Genomic DNA, 13,002 nt, shown 5'->3' with positions numbered 1-13,002 from the left:
AACCAATCGCCGTGCTCGATTTTCCAATGGTAACCAATCAAATCTTTTTTCTCAAACGTGATAAAAATTACGTAACGAAATATCTATATTGTTTATCAAACTATAAAAAAAATAATATTCATAAAATTTGTAATACAGAAAATACTGAATAATAATTAAATTCTTCAAAAGTATATTTTAACAAGTTTATTTTTTCATATATAAAAATGATAATTGGTAAATTAAAAAATAACAATTACAAAAGTTTATCAAAAATTATCTATAAAATAAATTAACAATAAAATGTATCACTAAAGCGTCTTTTACTCCGATCAAATTTTATTTATATTTAGAATAAATAGAAATACTGTGGCTAAAATAGCAGAAAATCAAAAAGAAAGTTTTTTTTTTTTTTTTTAAATAGGTTGAATAACAAATTGGTGATCTTGTGCGATTTCTTCTTTGCCATTTTACCTGTGCACCCGAATATTTTTTGTCATTTTCGACTTTACTGTCATGTGGGCATTTCCTTTTTTTCCATGCTCATAATGGATTCGATTAGTTACATTATGGGAGCAGTCGGGTAGTGAGAGAAGGCGTCTTACATATTTAAGTTGGATCTATACCGACAGAAGAGCTTGGGGCCATTGTTCCCTCCTAATTACTTTTCCTGTTGGCAAATTTTTATTTTTAGAAAAGAACCTTTTCTGTAACTGGACAATAATGCCAAATTAAATCAAGGAATTGTTGTAAAACAAGAATTAATAATTAACTGTTTTGTTGTTTGTATACGGCAACACGATTCTCAGTGCTATTTGTCGAGGGATGCCTCCCGAGACTTTCTATGGGAAACTGGTTCCTATTTGTATGTTATAAACGTGAACTCCAGGAAAACCCCACATGGCCATCCCTTTGGCGAACTCCTTTATGATCGCACTGATTTGCATACGTAAGTGTTTACTTATAAAAAACTTTTTTACCATCAAAATATTTAAATATATGAGTAGAGTATTTTCATTTTATATAAAAAAGTTTATTATTCCACATCTCTCACATTTATTCGTGATATTCTGCTATTAAAATCATACGGAATCACGTTTTTATATATTTTTTATTTAAATTTTGAAATGGCTTTTTATTTTGTATTTAAGGTATCATATTTGAGTATTTAAGTTTGTTTTAATGCCTACGAACGACATTCTAGCTTCAAAGTTTATCACAAACTAAAGAACAACACGTAAAAAATCATTTCTTGTGATTTTACGTTCCCTTGTAGATTGCAACTCAAGCTCCACATGGGATAAGAAAACAGGCACAAAAGCATGGTCTAAAAAAGATATTATCTTTTAATGTAGATGCTATTGATTTTTTTTCGAAGTGCGCTACAATCAGTGAAAGATCTACGTACTTCAGAAAGTATTGAGTTTTCTTCGTGAAGTAGTTAGTATTTCTAATTAATTGGACATCATTCAGGAGCAGCAATTTATAACAATTCACTACAAACGAGTTTTACCATGAAAATTAGATGAACCTGAAATTCAAACAGAACATTTTGACTCGTCTTGCAACGTGCAATTTTACCAGTGTTAGCGTTTTAGACTATTTCGTTACTCTAACGGACGACAATATTCATGTTTTATTGAACTAGACTATTAATACACTATTTTATCCACCTAAAGAACGCCATGTAACATGATAGATTTCTTTCTTGGATCAAAGTGTCGGCATTGGCAATGATCTTCCAAATCTACATACATTAGAGATGAAATACTTTCCGATATATCCCATTCTCTTGGAGATAAAAGCAAATAGCCCCGTTTTTACGTTATTGGTTTATGAAAAGTCCGCATATATTATAATTTAGGTCAGTAGCCTATTCAAGATGTCAGTGATATATGAATTTCGAAGTTGAAACTTCTTTCTCGTTTGATTGCTAGTGTGAATCGCGTTCATTTTTCTGTTTAACCTAGAATCAAGATTAATCCGATGTAACATTATTTTATGTAATTTTAGCGGAACTTCAATTATGGCAACAGAAATTTTCGAACGAGAACATATAGCGATCAATCGATTTGGGGTCCATCAAAGAAACTAATCGATCGTTTTGCTTTTTATTTTCGAATTTCTGTGATAAAATATCCACCGTACTGTACAGTATAGTAGTATATCCCGTTGCTATTCGTTTCGCTAAACACTGGTCAAATAGCATAAAGTGCCGATCGATTTTCTTCGAATTCGCAGATAACTGCATTTCTTAGAAAATAATTTGTGTCAAATTTAATTCTGTTCGATGCGATAATAATTTTTATAAATTACAAGTCTTACGTAAATTTTTTATAAAATTTTGTATCAAATGTTATTCGTTAGCTTGACTCTTCTATGTGGTTTATAGAACTATATTCGTTCTCATAGTTTGATAGGCCGATTTTGATAAAAATTTGCCATTTTTCATTAATTGTGACGAGGAATCTAAAAATGTAACAAGAAATGCGGTTCACGACTTCGTTTGGAGATACAGTAAAATCAAAGTGACAATAACCATGCTCCCTGACAAGATTGAGCGCGTGTAATGGAAATAAATAAATAATGCCGGGAAAAAGCTGGACTGTTTTTATCCCGAATAATTGTTAATAAATCCAGTTTACATAAAATTACTAATACGAATAGTTACTCGTATTAATGAAATAAATAGAAAAAACATAATTAATATTATATTTATTTTAATACAAATTTTATCCGTAAAGCACAATTATGGATTTCAATAATATTTTACTAAAAATAATTTTATTTACATGCGAAGATTTGACTGTTAAGAATTGGCAAAAAAAAATTCCCCAATTGTCCAGTTTTACATGAACAAATTGTTGATTTTACAAGATTTTTCCTTAAAGTTTAAAATGCCAGTAATTTTTGCAGGGCAATGTGTGCCTTTATGTTTATTTGATATTTTACTTTATTAAATGAAATAAAGAAAACAGAAATAATATCATCATTAGTTTGATTGTGTTGGTGGGTAGTAATATTACATGCAAGAAAGAGAAAAACATTAAACAGGCAATCAGATTTCTTATTTTAAATGTGTATGATTATTTTGAAGAGAAAACATCAGTAGAGTGATGACAATAATAAAATATCAGTAACTGTTATATATCTAACAATTAACAAAACAATTGGATAAGGCAATGCAACACATTGGCAATTTGCCAAGTTAATACTTTTCAAGAGGAGTTTCTAGGGAAACTGACCCCTATGTAGATGTTAGAAATGTGAAGAAAACCCATAAAATTCCACATAGACAGCCCATTTGTCAAGCATGAACCCACCACAACCAACTACAGTAAAACCTATTAAATCAGAATTGCAAGGTATGGAATATTTTTTCCAGTTTCAGTGGGTATTTTTTTTTTTGAACAAAATTTTTTAACATTAAAAATTGCACTGTTCTGAAGTTTTTCTGTTTAGACAGATATTTGTTGTACCAATATTTAGTGGTTTCATCCCCTTAGCCACTATTGAGCACATAAACAAAGAATTATATATGACTTTTAAAGTTTAATTTTTCATTGAAACATGTGGAAATAAGAAAATGATTTTTAAAATTCTCACAACTATAGAATTTAAATTTTAAATTCAGAACATTTTGACATTAAATGAAAACGTTCTAAATTTTTAATTAAGTGTGTGTGCTTGTGTATGTATATGTTACTGTGAATGACCGAAATCTGGCGAATGTCAACATTCACACAGTTGTTTTGTGTATGTCCGAAATATTTGCTAAATATCGTTATTTCTCACTTACACCGGCAAATGTTGACATTCAGAATGCGCTGATGGTGAATGTTGAATAAAAATATTTTTATTACGTTAAGACAAAAATGCAACTTTTTAATATGTCAAAATAGGAGAAAGCTTAAGTAATAGTACATGTAAATAAACTGTTGAACCTAAAACGAACAGTACATTCTATATCATTAAAGAAAATAATACAATAATAAACTTACACATAAATTATGTGATTAACATTATACAATCTTATTTATTGCAACAACTTAAACTGTTATGGCATTTTGAATTGCACAAGAGTCCCTTCCTTTTACAACTGCATTTATTCGTGGAACACTTTTTTTGCAATGACAGCATGTATAGCCTTGCCTTCCACTTTTCGAATTAGCTGCAGCTGCTTCTCTCAGCGATATTTCTTGAGAAGAAATCTTACCTATGGAAATTTTCTTTACAAATTACGAACTGATTACGGGTATAAAGCTGCTTGAGGGTATCATTTTTGTTTGCTAATTTATAAAAGTCAGAGTCTTCTATTCTAACAACAACTGCCAACACATTTCGGGCATCTGTACGGCCACGGTTAACATCAGGGACTTGTATTCGTACGGTATCACCAATTTGAGCAAAAGGAAATGGCGAAGAATTTGGCGACAGACTGTCGCCTCTCCATCGACATCGGCTTCTCGGGTGTTGTTTCGACCTCCACCAAAGCTTATCTGTGCTTGTCGACATATACCGGCGATTGTTCGAATGTATAATAATATAACAAAATATTCGATCTTTCACCAACATATTTTGTATGTGTCAACATTCACTGGAGAATATCGACATTCTCTGATTTCGGTCTTTCACAGTAACATATACACATTTCAAACATTTTAGAATATAGAAAGAATTTCAGTTATATATTATATATTCAATACTATCATTTATACAAATTTGTGTAATTGTTGACAATGATTTGCTTATACAGTGGTGCCTCGTATAACATATGCCTCGAATAACGGACGCTGCGAACAACGGACTTTCTGTTTGGCCATTACGTGACTCGAGCAACGGACTTTCTGCAAACAAGTGCGAATGATGTTTCCATTCTTTTGCCGGTGCCAATGACAATCTGCTATTTTCACAATATATTAGTATTATCAAAATATATTATTAGTATACCTAAAGTACAGAGCTCCCGTTGGGATTCATCTTGCTTCCTTGATTATTACGTACATCACCTCAGTGCAGGGTATTTACATTTATTCAAGTGTTGTGCAAATCATGGCTTCTAAAAAAACAGAAAGGTGATTTCAATTGAAACAAAGCAAGACATCATCAGAAGGAGTAAAGTTGACAAAAACTTCCTTATCAAATGGGGAGAGGTTCAGAAGTTTACCTACACTCATTTTCCAAATGAACTGAGGACAAAAGGATCAATGACACCCTTGGCCGTAATTTCTGACAGGTGTTGAAGAAGAGAGAGAGACAGACTATCTTGGAACATGTTTTTCAAGAAGCAAGCTGCCAAAAAACAAAGGATGGAACAAGAGGAGATGACCCTGCAAGCTCCGGTAGCCTCTCCTTATTCTGACTCCGATTAAAAAACAATAAAAAGAGACCTGCTGCAATGTGTAAAAAGTCTGTATCTGTATGAATGTGTAAAGAAAGTGTTCCTCCACCTCCTCCTCATAACAGCTGACTACCCAGCATAATTGGTGACTGCTCCATTTTCATTTTTTTTAATGGAACAGTATGGTTATTTTATGCTGCAGAACAAATTATATGTTTTAACATGTATTTCTATGGTAAAATGCATTTCGTATAATGGACTTTTCACTTAACAGACATGCACCTGGAACGGATTAAGTACACATATGAGGCACCACCGTATATGATTAGAAGCACTATGAAGCATGAGTTCAAAAAGTAATTTCAATTACTGTGCATAAAAGATAATAAAAGTAGTATATTTTAGTTTATCAGCTTGATTATTGCTTTAAGTTAACTGACAACTTATCAAAGAAGTTTTTAAAATTATAACTTGTTTAATGAGGGATGAACTTCCTTACATGATAAGTATCATGCAATCCAATAGGATGATGAAATACTGTTTTGTTCATCCAATTATTGTTTAGAAACTGTTATGCAAAGATTTATTTTATTATTGTCTTTGAATTTGAAAGCTAATTTATAATACTATAAATTTTATAAGAATGTTACATTTATATTAATTAAACAAATTTCTACAATATAAAATTTAAAACTTTGGTTTTCCAACCAATGCGCCATGACATGTTCCTGTGCTGTAAAACTATTTTAAATGTGCTATAGGATCAATTAGAAAATTAAAATGACAAATTTTAAAATTTGTAAATAAATTAACAACATGTATTTCTATTCATCATTAGCTATATTTCAGAAGTTTGTACCAGCCAACTATTGTACAGAAGGTATTAGAGAGCACACCACATTGACCTATTGTCCTGTCCTACAATATTTAATAATAAAATAAGCCATAGCCTTCACATAGTTGTTTAAACGTGCCATAATTCCAAAAAGGTGGGAATCAACCTTAATCATTTTAACAAATTTTCAAAAATTACAAAACAAAAAATTGCTTTTATTGATCTTGTTTTTTGAGATTAGAGCTGAAGACACCCCTACCATATACATTGTTACAGTACATTTACACAAACACATAATTAAATTCTACATTTGGTTATGTTTATTAAGTTTTGGAGTAGAATCACCCCTAAAACATCATTAAAGTGCATTGTCATCAAACTTAGGTATACTATTAGGAAGTTAAATAAAAACATTTAATTAAAAAATTAAGCAAATAAATTAAAATGGTAAAACAAAACAGCAGAAAGTAATTTCACTTATAAGCAAAGCAATACATTGTACTGTCAACTTTGACTGTACAATGTTTTGCTATGATAAAGTGCTATCATTTTAAATGTATATAGTTTCTTTAGTCATCAAAAGTCTCTTCATAGCAACGAAAAAGCAATGAGTTTCTAGCCTGTAAAGATGATAATTATTGCATCATGTGTCTTAACAGGTAATGAAACTGATTAAGCACTCGTGAAAAGTGAAAAGTTCTTCTTGGTTGAAGAGACTTTAGTATTAAATTCAGCTCTTCATATTAATATAGCAAAAATATTAAATTTAAAATACTATTTAATAGTGTTTAAGTAAAAAGAAAGTAATCATAAGATTATATTTTATTTACTTAATTATTATTAACTGAATGAAATGAAATCTTGATATCCTAATAAATTGACCAGTAAATTGAACATGTGTCAATTCACCTATTCAATGAACAATAAGGATCGTTTCAGTAAAATCAATTAAATTTTCAAAATATTTATGAAAAATATAATAGTTATTTTAATGGCTATTATAATGCCTTTTTAAAATTTTAATTAAAAATTTAAAAACAAATAAAGTTTTTTAAATCTAAATAAAAGTATAATTTTGCACTTATGCGAAATTAAATGCTAATAAAAATAAGCTAACTGTAAAAAAAAAAAATAAAATATGAAGATATTATAGAAAATATGGAAGGTAGCTTTCTTGAAATACAGTTATTTAACTAAAATCTGAAAAATACAGAATGACTATAAAGTCAAACGTTTGTTTACGTAAAAATGAAAAGACAACTAATATTATAAATTAAAAATTTTCATAATAAAATAAACTTTTATTTAAGACAAAATGAATCTTTTGTATATTTATTCTTTTAATAATAAAATAATATATTGAAATTATATTATTCTATCATTATAAATAATGAATTGATAAATTATATAATTTTCTTACTTGGGATGGAAATTGACGAATGCTTTCCACCAGATATTGATACGATCTCCAATCACGTGCAATAACTTGCCCCATTACAGGTATAACTTGAAATGAATATTTATCATATAACCTAAAAACATAAAATATGCTCATTGCAAAAAAAAGTTAAAATTTAAGTTTATAACTATTAAAGTGATTCTTGAAAGTCATGAAAGGTTTGTTGTTATAAACCAAACATACCAACTAACCAGAGGATTTTGTACTTGGCTAAATTCAAGACACAAAAATCTTCCTCCCTTTTTAAGAACCCTAAAAGCTTCTGTAAGTGCCTATGTGAATATTTCAAAAAGAAACAGTTGAATTCAATTTGTTTAGCATATGATTTTTAACTTAGAAATAAATAGAATTCAGTTAAAATTTTTAGAAATATTACCTGATTTAAATATTTTTTAATAAGTCAAGATGTAACCATTTTCATTTATTATTTATTCATTTATTAAACATAGGATTTGCTGCCTAACATTTCCTCAAACAAAAACAATCAATTTGTTGTTTGCAATTTTATTTTAAATTTAATCCTCTGTGATAAATTTATATGTAGGGAGATTTTTCTTTGCAAGTTTTTGGGCCACCAGGAATTGATGAGAAGAAAACAAGGTGCAAAATGGAACAAAGTAAGAAAAAGGCTGTTTGCAATCTTAATAAAAAAAAAAACTCACTACAGTATAACACAATAATTATTTATTATTATTATCATCATTGTTATTGGAAGAGGAGGAGGAGGTTTGGTGTCAGGAAGAGCACCCAACCGTAAAATCTATGCCAAAACTACATGGAATGTCTGCTAGGCTAGGCTACAAGTAAGCTACAATTTTGTTAGGATGTCCCCCACAAGTGATGTGCAGTCATGTCACCCGAAAACTGTGTCAAATGAGCTTGGACTACTGAACCAAGGATGGGTTCAGCTAAAGAAGTTAGTTCAGAAAGAGAAGAAAGAGAGGAAGAAGAAGAAGAAGAAAAGTATAAGAATAGGTACTTTAAACATCAGAACATTGAATGGGAAGAGTAGAGAGTTGGTTGATCTTATGTAAAGGAGAGGGAACATTCTGTGCCTGCAAGAGACGAGATGGAAAGGAAATAAAGCTAAAAAACTTGGGGAAGAGTAAAAACTATTTGTGAGTGAAGTGAATGAGGGAGGAAGGAATGGAGTTGGTATCATAGTTGATAAAATTCTAAAAGACAGAGTCTGTGAGGTTAAACAAAGGTGTAATAGAATTATGAGCATTAAGTTGGACATTGGTGGAATTTTCATTACGATTGTGTTTGTATGATCCTCAGCCAGGAAGTGGAGAAGAAGAGAAGACAAACTTTTGGGCAGATCTTGACCAAGTCATAATGTGTTTCTGTGAACAAGAGGTTAATCTGTGGGGATGATTTAAATGATCATGTGGAAAGAGGAAGAATGCAGAAAGAAGAGTTCTTGGGAGGTGGAGTTTAGGAGAAAGGAATGAAGAGGGAGAAAGACTAGTCGATCATGCTGTGGCTTTTGACCTTGTGCTAGTTAACACCTACTTTGAGAAGAAAGTGAATCAGCTGGTTACATACATGAGTGTAGGTAGATCCCGCCAGATTGATTTTTTCTTGTGTCGCAGGAGGTATCTGAGTGAAGTGAGAAACAGTAAGGTGTTAAATGGAGAAAGTGTTGCTGCACAATGTAGAGTTCTTCTGGTGGATTGTGACTTTCTTGTGGGCCATTGTATGAATTATGTTAGCCAGATTGAACAAAGGATTAAATGGTGGAGATTGAAAGAGGAAGAATTGAGGAAAGAGTTTATTTAAGGTAAAAGTGTTATAAGAAATTCAATTCCTAGATGATGTGCAAACATGGTGGATGCTGAATAGTAAGTGCATTTTGAAAGTTGGAAAAGAGGTTTTGTGAAAAACTTCAGGGAAGAGGTTACCAGAAGGAAAGGAACTTTGGTGGTGGAATGCTGTAGTACAATCCACAGTTAAACAAAAGAAAAAGCCAAAGAAAAGGTGAGATTTGATGGGAAGGTCTGAAGATAAAGAAAACCCCAAACTTTATATGAGGATGGAGAGACAAATGAAGTGGTGCAAGATATTAGCAGAGAAGAAGTGGAAAGGGTGCTTAGGGAAATGAAGATGGGGAAAGCAGTAGGCTCTGATTGGTTTGCAGTTGAGGCTTGGCGAGGTTTGGATAAGGATTGATATCGTCTGGACCTTATGAAGAAACTGACATTAGGAGAAGATCCCAGATGAATGGAGGTATAAAGTTATTGTTCCATACTATGAAGATTTGGGAGAAAATTATCGAAAGAAGGATTAGACAGGAATATGAGATTGGAAAAGAACAATTTGGCTATATGCTAGGAAGGGGTATGACTGATGCTATCTTTGCTTTGAAACAGCTGATGGAAAGGCACAGGAAAATGCAGGAAGATTTGCACATGATGTTCATAGATCTGGAAAAGGCATATGATAGGGCTGATAGGGCATCAAGGCAAGAGATATGGAGATATTTGAGGGAAAAGAATGTTCCAGAAAAATAAGGATCAAGAAAATGTACGAGAGAGCGGAGACTCAAGTTAAGAGTAACGTGGGCACTACAGAAGGGTTCTTTGTGAATGATGGTTTACATCAACCCTTAGCCCTTATCTTTTTGACCTGATAATGGATGTGTTGGTTTGTGACAAAGTGTGGTGCTCCATGGAGTATGCTGTTTGTGGATAATATTGTGCCGTGTGAACCTTCCCAAACCGAGGCTGAGAAGAAACTGGAAAAGTGGAAGAAAATTTTGGAAGAAAGGGGCATGAGGATTAGCAGAACTAAAACAGCTTATATGATTCTGAATGGCAGGGACAAGTGTAATATTAAAATCCAAAATGTGCTGCTTCCTATGTGTTCGAGTTTTAAGTATCTTGAGGTCTTTGTCAAGATGGGGGATGATTGAACTTGGAATTGCAATGTAGAATTCAATGTGGATGGTTAAACTGGAGAAAGTTGAGCAGTGTGTTATGTGACAAGAAAGTTAGCTGCAAACTGAAAGGTAAATTGCATAAATTGGATTGTTAGACCTGCAATGTTGTATGGGACTGAGACATGGGCAATCACAAGAGCCCAAGAAAGAAAGATGGAGTTGGCAGAGATGAGAATGTTGAGATGGAGTGTCAAGGAAGGATAGAATAAGGAATGAGTTTAGTAGAAGTTCTGTTAAGGTGGGTCCCTTGAGTAGGAAGATACAAGAATGCAGGTTGTGGTAGTTTGGTGCCCAAGAAAGAAAGATGGAGTTGGCAGAGATGAGAATGTTGAAATGGAGTGTCAAGGAAGGATAGAATAAGGAATGAGTTTAGTAGAAGTTCTGTTAAGGTGGGTCCCTTGAGTAGGAAGATACAAGAATGCAGGTTGTGGTGGTTTGGCATGTAGAGCAAAGTAGTGAAGGTTATGTTGGAAAGAGGGTTGAAAGAGAGGAATATCAAGGCTGCATTTAAAAGATAAAGCAAAGGAAGACTTGAAGACTTAAGAGAGAAGATGCCCTTGATAGGAAGAAATGGAGGAAACGTATTAGAGAATAAAATGCCAACTCCATATAAACATGGAAAAAGGCAAAGATGAAGAAAAAGAAGAAAATTATTGTTGTTAGGGAATATAGTTTACTTAAAGATCTAGGCTGGAGAAGGAAATGAGTATAAATCTACTCTTTCTCATTTCCTTCTCCAGTCTAGATCTTTAAGTAAACTATATTCCTAAAGGTTTCATCAGGATATTGGACAGATGGGATGAGTCATGAAAAAAATGTTTACAAGGGATGATAAGAACTAGTATTTACAATGAAATAAGTCTGTTGACTTCATATTTTCAGAAATAGTAACAAAGAAATCTATAACTTACATTTCCAAATTAAAATTAAAATGCAATAATTGAAGAAAAATTAACTTAGGAACTTATAGAAATAAATACATAGTAGTTGAAAATACAAAAATAAATATGAAATATGATACAATTCTTTCATACTATTTATAAATATATGAAAGATAGAAAACAAAGTTACTGGCATCATGTAACAAATAAAAGCTTATATAGAACATTTAACATTTGTGGAAACAAAAACAAAATATGAAATAAGATACAATATTTAATAAGTTATGAACCAGAAAAATAATACATACTGTAATGATAATAAATACAAAAAGCAACAGCTCCATTATAATGATAAAATGGGACAGTAGAGAGTTGAACAATATAAGCTAAAACTTTGTAAAGTAGCTAATAACAATATGTCAATCAAGATGAAATTGTGGTTTTAGAACTTGTATGGTGTTAACAAATATTTTTAAAGCATTAAATGCCTTCTTTGCTGAAATTAAATCTTTAGTAGTAGCAGGCCAATGAAAATGTTCTTATGGTGTTTTGTATGAGAATATTTCTTTGGTTACTGTATAAACTTCAAAAATAAAGTAGTTAGTAGATAGCAGATGTTATTGTCTTTCAATCTAAATCTACATAGAGATTCCTTAAAATTGCCATGGCTGCAGAGAATTAGGCTAATGAAATCTGCAACAAAATATTTCAGTCTATGCTGTTTTAAGACATTAGATATGCTTGTAAGACACCCAGTATTTTCCTGTTTCCAATGTTTTTCCAATTCATGAGTATATATTAAGTACAGCTGTTTTTGATTTTTTTGTAAGAAATTTTAAAGTAAATACATTTCAAATTAAAACGAATGGCACTTTTAGCAAGATCTGATCTTTTGTTGTTTATTATTTCTTTGTGTCCTGACATCCAACGGAATCCTATATGATGAGATGTCAATAATAGCTGGTCAGAGGACAAATTTTATAGGATATTTTAATTAATTAATATCATATTTGTTGTTTTTAATCATGTCTACTGCACCTTGACTGTTACTATGGATAATAATAGGAAATATATTTTTTTGATTCTGATGAAACCGTGTTGTTGTTATTAAGCTGTTTCTTTGCAGACACACTAAGGTGACATATATCAACACTTGGCAACTTATTGACTATTTATTCAGTTCGGACGCCTTTTACATTACGCGTTTCGGGCATTGGCCCCTCTTCAGCCAACTAGACATAAAAAATAAAACATAAGAAAATTTGTACAAAAATACGCGAGTAGATAAACTGTTTTTTTAAAAAAATTTTTTAAAAACATACCATAAAACACAAACCACTATTGTACAGATGTCGAACAGGATGGACAATTTCATATTTCATATACAACTTGGATAACAAACAAGGTCGACGATAATCATTGGAGAACAAACAGGGTCGTAGATAGCAGCTTGACTACTGGGCTTTTAAATATGGCTTTCTTATAATTTACACAAAATTCAAATAAATAGATTGACAATTACAACATATCTTAACAATATTTGTTTTTACCTGTGGTTGATATTCG

General features: G+C 31.5%; 1 protein-coding gene across 1 annotated transcript in view; it reads right to left on the bottom strand.

Annotated features, from left to right (window-relative positions):
- Positions 1-22: 22 nt before the first annotated feature.
- The window catches only part of LOC111621509 (2-methoxy-6-polyprenyl-1,4-benzoquinol methylase, mitochondrial-like), a 44,316-nt gene continuing 31,336 nt past the window's right edge, over positions 23-13,002 (bottom strand). The window contains exons 5-7 of the mRNA XM_023363663.1: positions 7,798-7,886; positions 7,576-7,687; positions 23-100 (exon numbers count right to left, since the gene is read on the bottom strand). Coding sequence (XP_023219431.1) covers positions 68-100; positions 7,576-7,687; positions 7,798-7,886 — 234 coding nt within the window. The 3' untranslated portion in view covers positions 23-67. The remainder of the gene's footprint in view (positions 101-7,575; positions 7,688-7,797; positions 7,887-13,002) is intronic.

The sequence above is a fragment of the Centruroides sculpturatus genome, unplaced genomic scaffold (assembly GCF_000671375.1).
Source record: "Centruroides sculpturatus isolate CEXI.00-Female unplaced genomic scaffold, Cexi_2.0 scaffold222, whole genome shotgun sequence".
Classification (NCBI taxonomy): domain Eukaryota; kingdom Metazoa; phylum Arthropoda; class Arachnida; order Scorpiones; family Buthidae; genus Centruroides; species Centruroides sculpturatus.
Note: the sequence above shows the minus strand (reverse complement) of the source record. Positions and strands in the feature narration are given on the sequence as shown.